The sequence below is a fragment of the Schistocerca gregaria genome, chromosome 3 (assembly GCF_023897955.1).
Source record: "Schistocerca gregaria isolate iqSchGreg1 chromosome 3, iqSchGreg1.2, whole genome shotgun sequence".
NCBI classification, from domain to species: Eukaryota; Metazoa; Arthropoda; class Insecta; order Orthoptera; family Acrididae; genus Schistocerca; species Schistocerca gregaria.
In genome coordinates, this window is record NC_064922.1 from 391,514,440 (window position 1) to 391,535,287 (window position 20,848).

The 20,848-nt window shown below is 37.7% G+C and overlaps 1 protein-coding gene across 1 annotated transcript in view; it reads left to right on the top strand.

Moving 5' to 3' along the window:
* LOC126354104 (uncharacterized) overlaps positions 1–10,836 on the top strand; it is a 73,968-nt gene extending 63,132 nt beyond the window's left edge. The window contains exon 4 of the mRNA XM_050003496.1: positions 1,133–10,836. Coding sequence (XP_049859453.1) covers positions 1,133–7,403 — 6,271 coding nt within the window. The 3' untranslated portion in view covers positions 7,404–10,836. The remainder of the gene's footprint in view (positions 1–1,132) is intronic.
* Positions 10,837–20,848: the final 10,012 nt, after the last annotated feature.

Below are 20,848 nucleotides of genomic sequence, written 5' to 3' on the forward strand. Positions count from 1 at the left end.
TGGTGCACTGTCTTGCTGGTAGTAAACCACCCCATCTAGGTCATCTTCATCAATCTCTGGAGTTTAAAAGTTTACAACCATATCCAGATACACAAAACCAGTGACAGTTTTCTCCATGCAGAAGAAAGGGCCTTACACTTTCAACTTGGTAAGAGTAAATTTGCAAAGAGTAGATCATAGACGAGCATGGAGGTTCTTTGGCATATTTGGTGTGAAGTTTATGGTGAACAGTTGTTGCAGAGTTTGTTTTGTGGAACCAAAACACACAGCAAGCATGCTCCACACCAGTGACTGTAGCCATTTTAACTGGGCAGTACACTGGTGCTCCTGGAAGTGGAATAGAATCATGATGCTCTTTGTAAATCAGACATGACTCACCCTGTATGTAAATCTTGATGATGCATGATCACTCTTATGTGGTGCAAAAATGAAGTTGCTGAGTGTGTTAAGTAATAACACTAGACAAAGATTCTGATGTGTGACATGGAAGATATTTTGCTCTTCAGAATGTGATATATGCACTGCAGTGCAACTGGCTGTTGTGGATTAATACATATACAGTTCACATACAGTTTGTTGCTTCGTCTGACACTAATACTCAGCTGAGCTGTTTTCATGGCCATCTGCTGGTTTCAAACTGCATCGTAGAACCCACTATCTGGTTTCCCCTTCCACTAATGTCTCTGTCCACTTTCATTGTATTCAATACTTATTTCCATTGCTGTCTCCCTTGTCCTCTTCAGATATTCTTCTGTGAAGTATTAATTTAATACTAGTTGTTTTGAAAGGTGTTGTTTAATGATGTTGAACATGCAGATGTTTGAGGCTCTAACTGTATGCATTGGGGTTATAGGGAAAGAAAAAGGATCAAATAATGAAAGTAGTTGAGGAAATGAAATTGTGGATAGCAAATGTTGCATGAAGTGAATGTTTAGTGTAAATACTTGAGTTCATTTGAAGTTACCACCAACATCAGTGGCTCTCTTCCACTCTGATCCTTCTTCTTATATTTGTTTTTTCAGTATTAAATCTTGTTAAGAGAAACTTGGTATTTCAGAGGGAATCATTGTAAAGAAACTGCTCTGCTTGTTATGTTGTGTGTAAAAAAAACTGATTTTATTTTCTGTTTCAGAAACAACAGCTTGCCCATGACACGAATTTCTACAAGGAAATCAGTTGAAATTCAACCTAACAATAAACTTTCTGACACAGACACAAAAATAAGAGTTATAACTGGAAGGCATGACAGAAGAAAACAAACTTTGAAAACAATTTTGAGAGATGAGGCTCCAGTATTTTTGGCTCATGAAGAGGTAGTGGTTTCAAACAATCTTAAAAAAGGGCGAAAATCAAGTAAAAACAGATTAAAAGGTGAGGATTTAAGTAGGCCACCACCCAGAGGTGGGCTTACAGAAACAAAGACCAGATGCATACAAGTTACAGAGGAAGTTGGAAAAGCTCTGAGAACTGGTGCATGGCAGAATCGTAAAGAGGACATTGGTTCGTTATCTTGTAGAAACAAGCAACCTACAAACTGTGATTCAGACATAATGAGTGTTGACAGTGCAGTGTCAAGAAAACGTGTGAACACCAACATACCACCACATAAAGAAAGCACTCCAACAATGTTGAGTAAAGTGAGAGAGAACCGTAAGGCTAGCAGGTGCTGTGCTGAATGTAAATCTGTGGTGTTTGATCGTGATAAGCTACGATTGAGAGGCGCTCTTGGTGTAAAAATTTGTGACTCTTGTTGGTCAAAAAAGAAACCTAAAGAGGTACATGTAGCCACACAACCTGTATTACCTAGAGCAACTTCACCAACAGTTAAGAAATGTCTGGTGAAGCTTTTCGATGTGTCGAGATATCCTGCTGGCCATCCTTTCGGCAAAGGTTTTCTGTCACAGAGATCTCTCAAACGCAGATTTAATGAATCTCAGGTTGTTCTAAATGATACAGCTAATGAAATGATTGTGCAGCCAAAGAGACCACGTAGAGGTGGCAGCTCAACATTTCCAGTAGAATTTGTAAATACTTCCAAAGAACAACAATGCAAAGACGGTAAACAGATTTTTGAAATAAATAGCAGACAACTGAATGAAACAGGTGCAAAAGAAAGGACTCGGGCTGCTTCTAACTCCAGAAATGTGTCAAGTGTAACTACTGATGTAACCACAAGTAACAAAAATGAGAAGAGTTGTAGGAGGACAAGTGACCAAGTTACTGCAGAAAACACTGAGCAGGAGAAACTAGGGAAAAAGTTATCAGTTTCACCATTGAAAGTGAATGCTCAAAGATTACCAGAAAGAAGAGTTTCTAGGAAAAATAGTCTAAGCACTGAAACCGTAACAAAAATGAGAACTTCCAGAAGAAGCAGCAGTAATAATGAATCAGCATCAGAAAAGAAAACTTTACGAAAAAATGGCTTGAACACTGAAGTTTCATCTGAGAAGAGAACGATACAGAAAGGCAGTGAGAATGTTGAATCTTCAACAGAGAAGTCTGAGAGAAGTAGCATGAGCACTGAAATTTCATCCGAGAGGAAGTCCCGAAGAAGCAGCATGAACGCTGAAATTACTTCACAGAAAAAAACACCACAAAGAACGAAAATGATGGTGGAGACTGCATCAGAAAAGATGGTGTCACGAAGTAGTGGCGTAAATGCTGAAATTGAAGGAGGGAAGAAAACGTCACGGAGAAGTAGCACAAGTACTGAAACTACACCTGCTAGAGTTTCAAGAAGAAATTCTATAAATACTGAAACTGCTTCTGAAATAAGGATCTTAAGAAGAAATAGCAATGAAACATCTGGAACGAGAACAAAAAGGGGAAGTAGCATTTCAAATAACTTGAGTAAATCTGCACTTCCTGTTCGAATCCAGAGTAAAAATGAAAATCTACCTGGTTTGTTAAGAAAGGGCCAAAAACAAGTAATTTCTTCAGGAAAAGCAAAAATTGCGTTATCCAAATTAGAAACTAAAGGTGATAGAAACACTTCCAAAATAAGACTTTCACAAATAAGATCTGTGGCATTGAGGAAAATGTTACCAGAAGCTGCTGTTGCTAAAAGTAGTCTAACTAATAATAAAAAGACACAACTCATTCTTGAGAAGAATAAACCGAATACTGTGATCTCTCGTAAAGGTAGTGTACTACCAAAGTATAGTAAACCAGGGGAAAGGCCTCGTGCAAAAAGTGTGTTAACAAGAAAAACTGGTAATGATTTCAAAAACAGGAAGAGTTTATCCCATGGGGAGAGCAAGTCAGTTTTTGGTAAATTGCATTCAAAGATAACAACTGTACAACATATTAAGAAATCTGATGTTAATACATTGGACACATCTCCATTGTCAGAAAAAACTGCTGCATCTAGGAAGAGAAAAATGGATTTGCCAGACAAGTCACCAGGTGTAAAGAAGCGTAAAGTAGAAAGCGTGCCTGTAAGAAGAAAACAAACAGCTGTAGAAAAAGAATTCACAAGAGCTAAAAATCTCACTTACAAATGTGACATGTGCAATAATAAGTACAGTAGTCTTGCAGAGGAAAGGTTGCATGAACTTTCACATACTGGAAGGCAGCCTGTTCTTGTTTTACACAAATGTGATAGTCCTCAGGGTGTGCTTTCATTAATAAGGGAAGATGATTTTTCTTCGTTAAATATTTGTAGCAGTGATAGTGAAATACAGAAAGGTGTAACATACGAGATGAACATGACATATGATGGCAATAATACTGAAATGAATGCAGAAGCTGATATTGGAACAGTGCAAACTGTAGAGAGGAAAGATGAAGATACAGATGCTATACAGGTTGAAAACCTTGAAAATACTGACGAAGAGAGAAAGTCAAATGTAAATAAGTCTCTTGAAATGGTGGAGACTGGTGAAATGCATGATACTGACCACGAGAAATGTATCCCATTTGATAATTGTGACACTGTTCCTGTGTTAAAGAAACAGGACATTGAACACAGTCAGAAGAGGATACGTAGTGATGCAGATATATGCCCACCTGCCGAGATGGATAAAAATAAAACTGACCCCATTCTTGAGAACTCAAAAGCATCCAAAGCAGAGATTGAATCGTCCAAAGAAAGTTCTTCTGTCTGTTCCCCAGAAATAGCTAAAAAGCCGAAAAGTTCAGATGAAATTGCTGTGCTTCTGGAAGAAATTTTTGGTGAGAGTTCAGAAGAAGATCTGATATCAGTTACGGGAATCAGGAATTTGAGACAAACAGCAGATGCAGTTAATTCAGGTATTGATAAAACAAGTCAGTCATCAATGGAGAAACCTCCTTATGGCATGAATACCCTGCATCACACTTCGGTTACCCAAAATTTGGCAACAGTAGTTCCTAGTGAAACTGCTGAAGCAGTAACTCAATATTTAAAAGGAGAAACACACAATCCAGAAGAAATACTGCATCAGCTGAACTATGGAGATAAAATTGTTGTAGAAAATGAAGCAAAGACCGATACAAAAACCTCAAGTGATACTGACCAGGCAGATACTAACATTAAGTTGCCAGGTGATGTGGAATTAAATAATAGCCACAAGGATTGGGACAGTGAAGGAGGTAGCCCTGAAACTTCTAGTGTTAATAATATTGAAGGTGAAGTTACTAAATTAAAAGCTTTTGAAGATGATGATGGTAATAAAAAACAGCTTGTTGATAATGAATCGAAAGTTATTGATGGAAGTCAACTAGTACAGTCACATGATAAAACAGTGTGTCTCAACAGTGCTAAGGAGAGCAATTTGGAACTTTCTACTGACATTACAGATAATAAAAATCAAAATTTGGAAGACAGTACTCAAGAACTTGCAGTGGGTGAAAATAATGTCCTCGAAGACAAGACTTCTGATGACATGCGTATGACAGATGAAATTTCACTTGGAGGTAACAAAGATTTTCCAAATAGTGTTACAAACGATGATTCTGTGGTATCTGTAAAAGGCAGTATAGTTTCAGAAAGTAGCTGTAAACAGTCACAAATTGAGACAGTAAATCAGAATGTTGGGCACCATGATGCATATTGTATTGATAGTGCAGGAGCCAGTCCACAACACAAGTATAAAGTTGACAGTGGAGATAAACACAGCATTCCAGTTATTGTGGAAAGTGTAAATGAGGAAGAACAACAAGCCACTGACAAAGAAAAGGAGGTTATGTTGGATACAACAAACAGCACAGTTACGCATGAAATTGTGGAAACATGTAATAATGACAAGTGTGATGAGAGTGAACTACCATCAGAGATATATCGTGATGATGAGACAGTGTTAGAATGTAATGATAAGGACACTGTGTTAGAATGTCATAAAAAGGAACAAGTCAAAAGTGACAAAATTTTTCACCCTGAAGATATCACTCAAAACGTAGTAAATGAGGAACAAGTTGATAAAAAGCCTATAGAAATAATGGAGGGAGAGACTGGCAGTGAGATAAATGGAAAGATAATTATTGAGCAGGTTGAGTGTGTAGATAATTCAGACCTACTGAATAAACAGAAGTCAGATGAAGTTAGAGAAATAGCAAAAATAGAAAGCAATGCCTCTGAAAAATGTAACACAAATACGTCCGTTGAAACAATCAGCCAGCCTGAAAATGAAACTCATGCTGTAGGTGAAGTGACACCTCCAACAGATCTTGTACTAGCAGCTAATAATGAAAATGAAGTTAACTCTACAAAAGATTCTTTAGAGGATGTATTACAGAATGAAATTTGTGAAGATGAGGCAGGTGCTACTGAGAATGGCTTAATAAAAGATGTTCTTCTGGTTGAGAATAAAGAAGCAAATGAAATGCTTAACACTGCATCAGATGACATAGTTGGTGTTACCGAAACAGGCAGTAGAAGCATTGAAGTGCATTCACCATCAGAAGCAGATACAGTAGAGTGTATGGAGATAGAGTCTGAAAAAAATAGTAATGATACAGCATCAAAACTGGATGAACTGAACTGCCACAAATATATTTGTGACAGTTCAGAAGTCAAGGATTCAGAACTGGACCTGGTTACTCAACCTGATGGTGTCTGTGATGCCAGTCAAGAGACTGACAGTAGTTATAAGGGAACTGTTAATACCACCTGTGATGTTTCTTCTAAATTAGATAACAAGATTGTTGTTTCAGATAGTGGCCATGACATAGAATATGAGGAAATTTCTGCCACATTGGATAGTGGACCTGAGTTAAAGATTGACAATATTGAGCAAGAGGTAGAGAGTGCAGATTCTGGTCACAATCTGGATGCTCTGAATGCTAGTCATGAAGCAGAAAATGGGCTTCAAACAGAGACTCTGGATACAGAGCATGAACAGCAGGTTCTGAATCCCAATAACGAGTTAAGTATCCAGTTTGCTTCTCAGAAGATTCAAACCTTAAATGATGGTCTTGAGATGAAAGCCACTAACGATACTAACTCCAAAGATGCTTGTGTTGATGACTGCAGTCCATGTAGTGATCATGATGGTACTAACAATTCAGATGAGAGTCACCAGGTTACTGTCCAAGAATCTGCTAAAGAGGGCACACCAGTGGATGTTGATCAGAGGGCTCAGTCTGTAGATTCTACTAATTTGGTTGATACAAAGGAGAGTGAAATGGAACCTCTGATTTCCAACTGTGGAGTTGACACAACTGGAAAAAGTGAAGTAGTTGAGACTGGAAGAACAACTCAAGAGATTGAGATTACAGATTCAAGCCGTGGTACACAGAAAGTAGTTTCAACATGTGAAGACAAAACTGATGATGATGCAAACTGTAAAATTGAGACTGAGGATGTTAACAGTGAGGCTGAGGTAGAGAAAGCTAGGCAAGGGCTAGAGACTGCAAGTGCTAATCATGAAGTTGAACTTGTGAGTGCTAGTGAAGTTGCTAGCAATGAAGTAGTGGTTGCTCTTGATGCCAGCAGTGAAGGTGATGCGTTGGTTTCTGGTGATGAGGTCGGAACAGACATTCCGTTTGTTCCTACAAGTGATCTTAGCACAAATAGTGAAATAACTGCTGGCATTTCAGATTGTTGCCCGTCATTAGTAGGGGTTGAAAACCTCTCTTTTAACGTCCGGCACACTGTGCCAGATGTTTTTGAGGAAGATGAACAAATACTTCAGGAGGTTGCAGACCATTCTATCTTACAAGAACCAGATTGTGCTGATAGGAATGTAGAAACATTAACAAAAGGACAAAATGAAATCCAGGAGGCAGAGATTGCAGACAATGTGAAACCTCCATTAGCAGTAGGTTTAAATGGAATGAATGAGAAAGTTATTGATGAATGCCGCACAAAAATGAGAGGTGATAGTGATGAAATGTTAAAGGACAATCTAAATTTACCTGATTCAGGTGATAATGACATTGCTGGCCTGGAACCAATATCTGATGATGAATTAGATTTCATGTAAAAGTACCAATACTGACAGTGTTGTATTAAGAGTCGTGATTCTTGAAGAATTTTGTTTGGATTTAATCTGAAAGTTTCAGTGCTTCAAGTATGTGATTTTGAATTCATTGAAGCTTGTTCCGCGTGTAAATGTTGGTTTACATTAATGATTAAAGTGTACATAGCTAAGTTTATGGAACAAAGGTATAAAATTATTTCATATTTCACAGTTTGTAATGTTGTACCAGCTCTGCATCTATTCATTACAATATGGTTTTACAAATTTAAGTTGTTTGCCATGTTTACAAATGTGTGAGATGAGTGCCATCAAATGGACTGTTTTTGTGTTATGTGTTTGGGTCACTGCTAAGTGTCAATCAGAAAGTCTGTGGTGTTGAAGAAAAATTGAACTGTCTTCAAAACAGAATACATACAGAAACGGGAGATGTACCTTAATTTGAGGAGTTACTTGTTTTGTTGCTCTAACATATTGAGGAAAGACTGTCAGTTGTATTTCTTAACCATTTTCTTACTTGAGAAAAAGGACTAAAGTTTAGGTACCAGAAAGGGTGTCTCTGTAACTAACTTAATGATAATGTGATTGGTAGAAGATAGCTGTGGATATTGGTTGGGAGAATGTTCACTGCAACTTTATGTACTACTTGTCATGCATCCTCTGTATAAGAAGTCAATTTTTAGTGCAGTAGCATCATGTTTATTCTCAGTCTCTGGCAAAAATGATTCATTCAAAAAAAATATGACATAACATTGTGTGTTAAAAATGACATGGATTTGTACAGAGAAAAAATAGTTTGTGTGTTGTATCTGATACCATAAAGTATGTGTACCTAGTTTTCAGTGATGGGTATACCATGTCATTCTATTGTGTATTAAACATTGTACTTGAGAGCAGTCTCAGAAAGGTTTTTTACTTTTTTATGTTCTATAATTCAGAGAGTTTTAACTGGCTACAGTATAGTCTATCACTGTATAATTTAATATACAAGATATTAAAAAGTCATTGAGTTGAATATACAAAAGTTTATTTCTGAAATAATTTAATTTTATTGTTTATTTGTGTGACAAACTTTATACAATTTTATCAGTTTTTGTAACCATGAGCTAGGTTATTCCTCCAACCTAGATGGTGACCGATGGTAAGAGGATGATTTTAACGTAAAATGCGTACATACTTAGAAACTAGAAATATATCATGCATAGTTATTTCAGAGATATTTTGGATTCATCTGGAGTTCTTGTTATGTGCTAAAAAAAAAACACCATATTCACATGTATTTAGGCTTAGACATATTCATTTATTTTGCAAAGTGTTGAAAGTGCTTTATTTTCACATTGGTATACATTTTGAGAATTATGTGAAATGTGTTTAAAGATAATTAAGTATTAAGAGAAAAAACGCAAAAGAAAGAATTTAATATCAAAGAAAACAATTAGTCAACATACAAGACATTAAGAGAAGGAAAACTAAAACAATTTGTTATATGTGGTATTCATGAAAAAGGGAAACAGATACATGACTTTGAGAACTCCACTTTAAAGATGAGACTGTAGAGTTAGCAATTTGTGGCTCTACATAAATCATATTTTGTCTTGTTCTGGTGGTGTTGTTGTTGTTGGTTCTCCCCCCCCCCCCCCCCTATGGATACACAGCCCTATTCGATTAATAACTATACAAGAGGAGGTTGTTACAGTACAACTTTGGTTGATAGGTGCATACAGTGTGAAAGCTTTCACTTGTGGGAGTCTTTACAATTTATGTTTAGTATCTGCAGCGAAAGAAAATAGAAATGACAAATTGACTTGTTATATGAACTTTAGTTGTTTACAGTCCATGATTTTTTGTGTAACTAGAAGCAACTGTTTTTATGAATTTAATTAAAACAGCAGCGTAAATACACATCTCAAGGGTATAAATTGGCTTTGCATTGAAGCAGTTATAACTTAATGTACATCCTTATGGCAAATAAAGGAAGATTTCATGGGTAGGATGGTTATCCTTGTAAACAAAGAAATCAGGTGCTCATCTCAAAAATGGAAAGGCGAAGAAAGAATATATTCTTCGTTAGTGCTTATATAGATTATGTTGAAATTCAAGAATTCTATTTGAATGTTTCTCTACTCTCAAATGATATAAATGATATGTTTACTAAAACAGACAGTAGGCTCAAATTATTTGGAAGGAAAATAATAGATAATATGCAGAGCAGGTTGTTATGTAGACCAAAAATGTAATCGTGCAAGAAAGCAAATAGTAACAGGGGAAAGACACATGGTAAATGGACTGATTAGAGAGATAATTTGATTTTGACTCTGCTAAAATGGAACTGAAGGTCATAGAATATAAGTTGTACATGGCGCAAAATATGTTGTTGAACATTGAGACAAGCTCGATTTTTGAAATCGTGAAATAAGTGACATTGTTTTCTCTTTACGCAAACTGTATTTCTTTGTTTCTGTAACCTATCAGAAATAAGAGGAGCAGGTAGACCTCAGAGTGTGGAATTGTAAACAGTCTTCAGTTTTCAACAAAGGATTATTGATGTCATTGTGTTTCTCCATTGCTGAAACACATTGAATATCAAAGTAAATGGATCTGAATTTAATTCTCAAGTCAATCACAGGTCATTGTAACATGTTTACTGTGTGTGACATGAATTGACTGAAGATACTTCATAATAAATTGAGGGAAGAATGAATTGTGCTTTGTCAGTTTCAAATAGAGGTATTCTCAAATTACCAGTACATGTCGTCATGTTTGATTGGTACACTTCACAAAGGGGATCTCATCATGTTTGTCCAGCTGTGTCCTAATACATGTAGTTGCAGTACAAAAATATTGTATGTGTTGTAAATAATGTCACATATTTGAAACAAATGTAGATGTATGACACAGTAATTTTACTATCAACAGTAGGTTGGATGTTCAGATTTCTAGATACTTGAGATTTAAGTAAAAAGAAATATCAAATATAACTTTAGTTATTGCTTCTTTGTGTAAAGCTATAGATATTACAGATGTTATGTATAGCATTGTAGTTTTGGATTCTAATATTAGTATTGGTTCCACAATTTCAGTGACAAATCTCAACAGTGTAATCCCCTGTATTTCATGAGGATAACACTGTTTATCACATACATTTCAGATCGTGAGCTTTTTGGCAGAGTAGGCAGATAAATGTATTAGTGTAACTAGAAATGGCAGAAATATCGCATGTTAATTTTCTTGCAAAATCTCTGATATTACTTAATTTTTAAGACTTAAAATACAATATAAAATCATCAGGCTTTTATGATTCATAGCATGTCGCTATATACATCTCTCTCTAGAATGTCTCAGTACTTTTATTTTGTTGAGTATTTTGGAGCTGAAATATTTTGGTACGGTAATTAATGTGTACATACATGTAAAAAATAAATGTCAATATTAATTTCAATGCTTTTATTTCTACCTCAGACACCCTTTTTAATAAAAAATATTAAGCATTTAGCCTGCAAAATCAACAAATTTATTGCAATTTTTGGAGGATGGTAGGTATTTTAACTACAGTATTGTTCCTAATGCTAATGAGTGCAAATTTTTTTAAAAAAGCTTGCAGAGCATTGGGACAAAGATAATTTGCCTTAACATTTTTTATGTTGGTTGATGTTTCCTCCTTTACATCCATGAGCTAATTGTCCCCTTTTGGGTGGGAGAAAATTTGTGAGATCGTTAAGATATAGATGTAGAAGACATGAAAGGTCTAACAGTAACTGAAAGAGCATATCCAAGAAATTCTCTGACTCCTAAATACTCAAAATTTGAAAGAGTCCAGTTGTAGGATCACCTTTAATACAGTAAATCATAGGGAGGCTGCTTCTAGATAGCTTACTGGTACATCAATGAATCATTTTCAGCTTTTATCATCTGTAAGCGCTCTGACAGTAATTATTATGATTTATTTATTTAACTAGGTCATGTTCGGGTGTTTAGTATTTTTATTTCATAATTAGTTCAGAAATTACAATTTTAGTATAATAAATAAATAGTAATACAATGGCATTAATGCAATGATGTAAATGTAATCCAATGACAGTGTGAAAAATAGCTGGGGCTTCTGTTGCTACCAACACTACTGCTATTGCTACTTCTACTGCTGGAACAATAACAAAATGTATATGTAACTATAGAGAAGTGATATTTTCTGAGATAGTGAGATCTGAGGCATAGTAATTTAGATAGTGTATACCAGTTAGAAGTTAGTGGTAAATGAGAATGATTTAGTTGGAAAGAAAGATACTTTGTTCCTTGCATGCTCTCATTACTCAATTGGATCAAAGACAGACAACATTGTTTGTGTGGTAGATATGCCATTGAATGTCTTTTGAACCTGGATCTGTAATTTGGTTCGCTGATATAATGAGGGAAGTTATTCGAGAGTTCGGTTCCTGCCGTGTAAAGGACTTCACATAAGTGACTGAGTGATGGTTTGGGGTAGAAAGGATTTTTCTCTGGTGGTAACGAGTGTTTCTGCTGTGTTTTTTAGACAACAAATGTATGGTTGAGGAGGGATAGGAGTGACTGTATAGGCTGATAAGTTTCCATCTAATATTACTCCTAGACTCTCCACTGAGGGAGAGGTACTGGTATTGGCCCAATTTAAGATTAAAGATTGTAGAGATTCCCAATATTCTTGGCTAATGAGTCTAGAATAACCAACCAGGATCACATGGTTTTGGATGGATTGAACTTTCACCCTATATTTTGTGGATGTTATTTTAGTTCACATAAGACGACGTTGAAATTCTGAATAGCTGTCTTAAGGCCGACTATATAAACATTCCTGACTGGAGATCAATTTTGACAGTAGTTCAAAACTTGAATGCTGTTCAGGACTCCACTCTGTTGTATAACACAAAACTTGGATTCACCAAAGGAGGTTCAACATGCTTGGCAACACCACAAAATTGGCTATCGACACAATTATCACAGTTTGAATGAATGCAGTCATTATTCATACGTCGTAGACACACAGTATTCATCATTGAAAGTGTCGCGTGATGAAGATGAAGGAGAGTAAACAGAAAAAGAAACAATCTTTGAACTTCTCCGCATACAAAAACAATATTTTTTGCTGGAAATTTTATTGAGGTGAAAAAAAACTGAAAAGTTACTGTTGCCAATGAGGAAAAGACATGACTTTTTTTTGTAAATACATTGTTCATAAATTCCTCACTGATTGGATCATAACTCATATTAGCTTAATTTTCTGTTGGTTCTGGACTCTCTTTGTAGAAATATTTCATCCCGAAATATGAGTGATGTTTTATATATTTTAATACACTCTGATTAACCTTAGCGCCTGAGATTGCTTTTGAGTTGAACGAAAGCCATCAGTGATGATTACTACATATCTCTGCACTTTGCCATCAGGAGATATGCTGGGGATATGGGTACAGTCCACAGTCTCCAAAATACCAGGAAAACATGATATTTGATCAAAGCTATGCTGCATTTTTTGTCATGCTATTTTTTTCTACAAGTATTTCGATGAATTCTTTCTACAGTCAGGCAGTACTGTCATATACCTTGAGAACAACTCTGCAAACTGTTGCTACATCTATTTGAACAAATCACCAACTGTTACCGGAAAGTGTCTTGTAACACAAAATAGAAATGTTACACTGAAGTGGCAAAGAAACTGGTATAGGCATGCGTATTTAAATACAGAGATATGTAAATAGGCAGAAGATAGTGCTGCGTTCGGCAATGCCTATTTAAGACTAGTGTCTGGCTCAGTTGTTAGATAGGTTACTGCTGCTACAATGGCATGTTATCAAGATTTAAGTGAGTTTGAACGTGGGTTATAGTCGGCACACAAGCAATGGGACACAGCATCTCTGAGGTAGTGATGAGGTGGAGATTTTCCCATATGGGCATTTGACGAGTGTACTGTGAATATCAGGAATACGGTAAAATGTCAGATTGCTGTGGCCGGAAAAAGATTCTGCAAGAACAGAACCAACAACAACTGAAGAGAATCATTCAGTGTGACAGAAGTGCAATCCTCCTGCAAATTGCTGCAGATTGCAATGCTGGGTCATCAACAAATGTCAGTGTGTGAACCATTCAATGAAACATCATAGATATGGGCTTTTTGAGCCGAAGGCCCACTCAAGTAACCTTTATGGCTACTCAACACAAAGCTTTATGCCTTGCTTGGGCCCATCAACATTGACGTTGGACTTTTGATGACTGGAAACATGTTGCCTGGTGAGACGAGTCTCGTTTCAAATTGTATCGTGTGGATGGACGTATATGGATATGGAGACAACCTCATGAATCTATGGACACTGCATGTCCGCAGGAGACTTTTCAAGCTGATGGAAGCTTTACCGGTATGGGGCGTGTACAGTTGGGACCCCTGTGACTCTTGACAGGTGACACGTACGTAAGCATCCTGTCTGATCACCTGCATCTGTTCATGTCCGTTGTGCATTCTGATAATCCCAGTAGGACAATGTGACACCCCACATGCCCAGAATTGCTATAGAGTGGTTCCAGGTACCCTCTTCTAGGTTGAAAAACTTCTGGTGCCCACCAAACTCCCCATACATGACCATTATTGAGTACATCTGGAATGCCCAGTATTGTGCTCTTCAGAAGAGATCTCCACCCCTAGTTCTCTTACAGATTTATGGACAGCCCTCCAGGATTAGTGGTGTCAATTCACTCCAGCCCTACTTCAGACCTTAGTTGAGTCTGTGCCATGTCGTGTTGCGACACTTCTGTGTGCTCGCGGGGTCCCTACACAACATTAGGCAAGTGTACCAGTTTCTTTGGCTCTTCAGCGTAAAAGTAGCATGCACATTGGAGTTGGTGGCTGGTTTCTTTTTATAGCAGATTCATACTCCCTTATTGTTAGTTTTAAAAGCTGCACATTATATTTCCTATTCAAGTTTAAATGATTTATAACTTAATTTAGAGAATGAGCTCGTCCATTGTCATACTCAGCAGATACATTGGAATAGTCAGATGTCTGTAAAGTAAACGAAAGGAAACAATATACCATAATTCATGTGTAAATTTCTTGCACCCAGAATGCTGCCCACCAAACTGGTCCAGAATGCTCGGAAAACGGCAAGAGTGATGTGATTTCAGAACATAACATTATAATAATTGTCTTTGTGGCCAATACAGCACAGAGACTAGTATCAAACAATAATAATAATAAAAAATAAAAAATAAATTACTAGAATTGACCTGGATTTGAACTTGGGGCCATTTAAAGGCATGACCAAAACAGAAGCTCTGACCTACAAAAAGAGACGTACGAAGGGTGCTAGATGAATAACAGCTTGCTAAACATGTTACGCATATGTGCTTATTTTTCCTTTATTCGTCAGTGCTCGTGCAGACGCTATAGCAATTTAGACAAATCTTCAGTAGTTCAAAATTCATTGTTACTATTACTAAAGCCGAGAGAGCACTTTTATAAGAGGCGTTCAATCATAATTGGATGTTATCAATATCGACATGTGTAATCGTCCATGGCAAATATTTCGTATTTTCCTTTCGTACTCTGTTGCTGAGTGTCTACAAAATGCCTTGAAATTAATCATATAAATTGCGAGACATATCCGTGAATTGTTATAAGCACTGATAGCTTTTAGGTATGCATTTTGGGCGTTCACAAATTTTTAAGTTCAGATAAATATGAGAGTGCGAAATTAATTGCACCTGCAGTATAACATTTATGTTTATCAATATATTTATACAACTTCGGTGCTGTCAATAATAATAATAATAATAATAATAATAATAATAATATGCACAATTTGTCTGAAAAAAGGAAGAATTGTTCATGAAGAATTTTGTTGATTTGTACATAATTAAGTACAGTTTATGGCAAAAATGAAATAATGTTTAAGCTTTCGCTACTCTCTGATCCGCGTTGTTGTGTAAGTGGGAGTTTTTGTCTTCTCTATTTTTTTTCAAAAAAATGTACAAGATCCTTAATTCTTGTATTAGTTTACATATTAACTTCATTGCTGAAAATCAGGCATTCTTGCGTTGCGCCCACACAACAACTTACGCTTATTATACATTTCTTTGTTAAATGTTTGCTTGTAGCCATGCTAATTTGATTTCATCACTTTCTCAGACAGCGAATCTGGTCTGGGAGGTCCTACTTCCTTTGCATCTAACTTTTCCTGGTAGTTTTCTTTTCTGTTAGTGCTTAATACAGGTTCAACAGAGTTCATGTGGACATTGCACAGGTAAGCCGATTCCTGCACAGTAGCTGGCCAGAGTGGCCGAGCGGTTCTAGGCGTGACAGTCTGGAACCCCAGCGACCGCTACGGTCGCAGGTTCGAATCCTGCCTCGGGCGTGGATGTGTGTGATGTCCTTAGGTTAATTAGGTTTAAGTAGTTCTAAGTTCTAGGGGACTGATGACCTCAGCAGTTAAGTCCCATAGTGCTCAGAGCCATTTTTTTGAACCTGCATAGTAAACAACCAACTCCAAAACAAACTGCTGTTTGTGCAAACTATTAAATTCAAGTAGTACTGTTTACCAACAAGGTCACTTGACTAGAATACAAATGAGGCACTGAGAGCCATAAGGGCACAGAGTTGTATTTCAGTGAAAATCAGAGAAATCAGTGAGACAGCTTTTTGTGGATATTCAGATATACGTACAATGTGGGCCTACAGTACAGATAAACCTGACTCGTCATAAGATCAGCAGATGTCAGAAGCATGATTAAATGCTAGAGTCTCACAACCGACAACGGTGTGCCAAATGGTTCTCAGTGCCTCAAATGGATTACTATATGATAAATCCAAAACTTAACATACTATTTCTCATTCAAAATCCCACAAAATTGGTTTTTCTATCAGTATAATGTGTACTGATCTCTGATTTAATTTTACTGTATAGTGAATGAATTTGCATATCTGTGGAGTGACATTGGCGTAAATTTGTCGATGAGTGGTAAGCAGTGCACGCCATGAACTGTGCACATTGTTTGTCAAATCCATATGCATTTGGTGCGTAAAGCAATTACGTCACACGAGGTGCGCATGCGCAGAAGTTCATTAATATTTGCAAAAGTTTCACGGAGTCTGGAGGAACAACAAAGCACAGCACGGTAGGTTTAGTACTGTGTACTTCAGATTGTTGCAGCTTCATTAAGGTTAACAGCATTCAAAGAAAAATAACCAACAACTCAGCAAGATGTCAAAACTAGGTGTTCATGTGTGCTTACATAACAGCCGCCACTGGTTGTAAGACAAATTATTACCTGGACTCACTAGGTACATAGGTGATAAGTCCGTTAACCTGACCTTATAGATCTAAAAACAAGAAAATCAAGGTTCAGCAGTATGGTTAGTGGTGTAGTTACATATTTACATGTTAATAATAAACTTCTTTATTATTTAAATTTGTATTTGCAAAAAACAAAAGCGATGTTGTTTAATGTTACATTGTAAACTGACGATTACATTTTGAACCTATCTTTCATCTGTGAATCTTCATCAGTCAATGTCGATCCTATTTCACCGCAATCTAATCTGGTGTTAACGTTTATACACCACTGATTTCTGACTTCAGCTTGATCTGAGATAATTTTCTTTGTTACTGAAATGTCAAATGCTTTATACAGATGGCCCTCAGAGTTTATTGGTTTTGAGCTAAGATTTAAGTGAAAGTTATCAGCATACATGTGGCGTTTACAGTACGGCAGAACTGTTAACACATCATAGACGTATAATGAAAAGAATATAGGACCAGCTCCTGATGGACAAATAATACTACCTGTCTCCATTGCAACTATCTTGTGCTGGACATGGTATATTGTTTCTGAGAAAACAGGTAAAAAGCAAAACCAATGCATTCTGGTCGGAGAGAAATTTATGCTTCTAAGTTAGGCAAGTGAAATATCAAAGACAACAGTTTTAAAGTCTTTGCTAAAGACCAGTAAGAACTTGATAGCTCTCTCATGTCTATCCATAGCAAACTACAGGTCATCTCTTACTTCTAGTAAGGAAGGTGTAAAGCACTGTTTGTGGAACCTGATTGGGATTAATGTAGTAGGTTGTTTGCAGTTGAGTAGTTCTAAAACATTCTCAGTTATCTTGCTGTGTCGATTCTTGATAAAATCTCGAGCTTTTGACGATATCCTCCATCGTCATCATCAGGAGCAACTGACTGTCTTCACTGCTGCTGTGGCAGCCTTTTTTTTATAGACCGTGGATGGCTTCTGATTGGTCGGCGATTACGTACTGCTGTCACAGACAGTGTCAATGTGTGCACAGGGGGGGGGGGGGGGGGGCACCGCTTCCGTCGGAACGTAACCCTTGCAAGGCACATCTCTGCTGCTTCTCTTCATCAAGCGCTCATTTCCAAGCACAGCTCAGATGGTATCCGCTATCGCGGTTAAAGTTCTTTTGGCTCATTCTTATTTCAACAGCCTCCTTAATAACAGAATCCCAGTACGTGGAGGCATGGGACAGAATTTTTGTTTCATCGGACAATTTGTTTGTTCATGAGGCTGTGCTCCACAATTGCCGATTTCTCCAGTTCTCTATTTTTCATATGGCGTTGGTGTTCTGCAAAATGGTCGGAAACAGTTCGAATGGTCTGGCATACCGTATATAATTGCTTACACACTCACAGGGGATATTATAAACTCCAGGGACCCTGAGGCTGAGATTGTTCTTTTCAGGGTGCGTCATCTGCTTAATTTTCTTAGGAGGACAAAAAATGGGTCTTGTACCCCGCCTACATAGGATTCTTCCTATTTTGCTGGAAATAGCACCACAAAAAGAAAGATCCGCAATCGGTGTTTCATCCTGTCAGTGTGCACTATTTTCACTTTTTGAGAGCCCTGCCTTTATATCACATGCACCATAGCCATTCTTTCGGAACATGTACTTCAAATGGTTAATCTCGGACCTTAAGTGGCCCTCATCAGAAACAGTTTTTGCTCTATATACCAACATGTTCAAAACCGAGAATGTTTTACATATAAGCAAACCCACCTATTTTCAAAGGTGTGTGTAGGACACAGAGATTAGGCACTTTCTGTTAAGGGATTTGATCTCTGTGAATGAGTATTCCACTAGTTTATCTCTTCACTGCTTGTGGATGTGTGTACATGCACCTGTTAGATCAGTTGTGTCTGTTTAATAACTCAACTGTTCTTTCGAATGGTGGAAAATCCCCCAGGAACAGCCTGTTGAAGCTGCAACTAGCAGTCATCACCCTACCCTGTCTCCAAGACCTACCTGCATACTAAAACCTCCTCTGTGTGGTGCTCAACTATCAACTGTTCTTTTAAGTGATTTGGGGGATTAATTTTTGTTTTGCGTAAATGAAAATTATTTTAAAAGTAATTTTGCATTAAATTAATGAAATTGCTTCATAATAGCACATATTGCACTTGATTCATAATAGCTTTTCATTATGTCGAACTTTGAGACTAGTTTAAATATGCTAACTCCTAGCAATTTTTGGGGGGAAAAAATACATTCTGCCTATGGAGCAGACTGACAGACATATTATACATGCCATTTTATTTTAAATAGTCACGTAATATAGTAACAATCACAATCTCTTTTACTTATGAAGCATCTTCAGTCATGATTATCTTACCCCACATTTGTTATCCTGGAATAGTACTTAATTGTCCTGCTTGTACCAGGATGTCAGATGTTTAGCATTTTTAAGCACAGTGTCTGAAACAAGTCATGCAAATAAAGTAATTTAAAACACAGCCTGGTGGAATTGTCATTTTTCAGATTGGGCTCCGGGATCCACACAGACGAAAATAACATTTCACTCTCACTGTGTATTAGTTGTGTGCATTAACAGTATATAATATTGCCACAATAAGATCACAAAATCACCCCTGAAGATGTTTCATACGAAAAAATAAGCAATACACACATGACACAAAACATATAGCCTTTTATTTAGTATCGTAGATAAATTTTTTTCTTTTTCAATGTTGGTATTACAGTCTTTGTTCATTGTTTTATGTTTTTTTTTGCGTTGCACAAGCAGACTATAAGAGGGACCCCAACCAACCTTTTTCTGCATCCATGTGAAGGAATATATTAAGGCACTGGATCATGTGTATAGTACAAACAAGTGTAACCAAGAACGGTAAAGTATACATTTGTCACATAAACATGAAAGTGGAGGAAGGCCCGGCGTGCCAGCTTATGTAAGGCTCTTTTGCACATGGTGCAGCATTTGTTCTGCTGTCTGTGCTGAGGTGAGGCGTCTTCTCTAGGCCGGGCATGGATATTCACACGCACTGTGTAGGGTTGCAACACTCCTTCCTTCTTTGCCTCCCCATGGAAGATGGTAAGTCAGCACCAGTGATGGAGGCACTGTATCCATGTATCAGAGCAGACTGGCAGTTGGTCACATAGTCAGCAGAGAAGATGTGTGGCAGTGATGGAGGCTGTGGAGATGGAGGTGGCTTGGTGCTAACTACTCCAGCCAGTGGCAGCAGCACGCAGGACAAAGACGGCACCTGAGATGGACGGGGTGCAGGCGGTGCCGTTGGGGCCATTGTGAATGGAAAGATGACCACAGGGGGCTAGGCTCTCTGGGACACGGTCGGTTACATGCGCGGAGCTGGTTCTAGTGTTGTGACACCAATTCATCGAAGGTGCACATGACACACACAGGCGGTGGCCTAGGCACTGATGGATGACTGCTGGTATACACTTAGAAAACCTGCAAAACTTATGGGTCCAGCTTAGAAAACTTGCAAACCTTATGGGTCCAGACCCCTCCCCCATGAACCACGGACCTTGCCGTTGGTGGGGAGGCTTGCGTGCCTCAGTGATACAGATAGCCGTACCGTAGGTGCAACCACAGTGGAGGGGTATCTGTTGAGAGGCCAGACAAACGTGTGGTTGCTGAAGAGGGGCAGCAGCCTTTTCAGTAGTTGCAGGGGCAACAGTCTGGATGATTGACTGATCTGGCCTTGTAACAATAACCAAAACGGACTTGCTGTGCTGGTACTGCGAATGGCTGAAAGCAAGGGGAAACTACGGCCGTAATTTTCCCCAAGGGCATGCAGCTTTACTGTATGATTAAATGATGATGGCGTCCTCTTGGGTAAAATATTCCGGAGGTAAAATAGTCCCCCATTCGGATCTCCGGGCGGGGACTACTCAAGAGGATGTCGTTATCAGGAGAAAGAAAACTGGCGTTCTACTGATCGGAGCGTGGAATGTCAGATCCCTTAATCGTGCAGGTAGGTTAGAAAATTTAAAAAGGGAAATGGATAGGTTAAAGTTAGACATAGTGCGAATTTGTGAAGTTCAGTGGCAGGAGGAACAAGACTTTTGGTCAGGTGACTACAGGGTTATAAACAGAAAATCAAATAGGGGTAAAGCAGGAGTAGGTTTAATAATGAATATGAAAATAGGAATGCGGGTAAGCTAC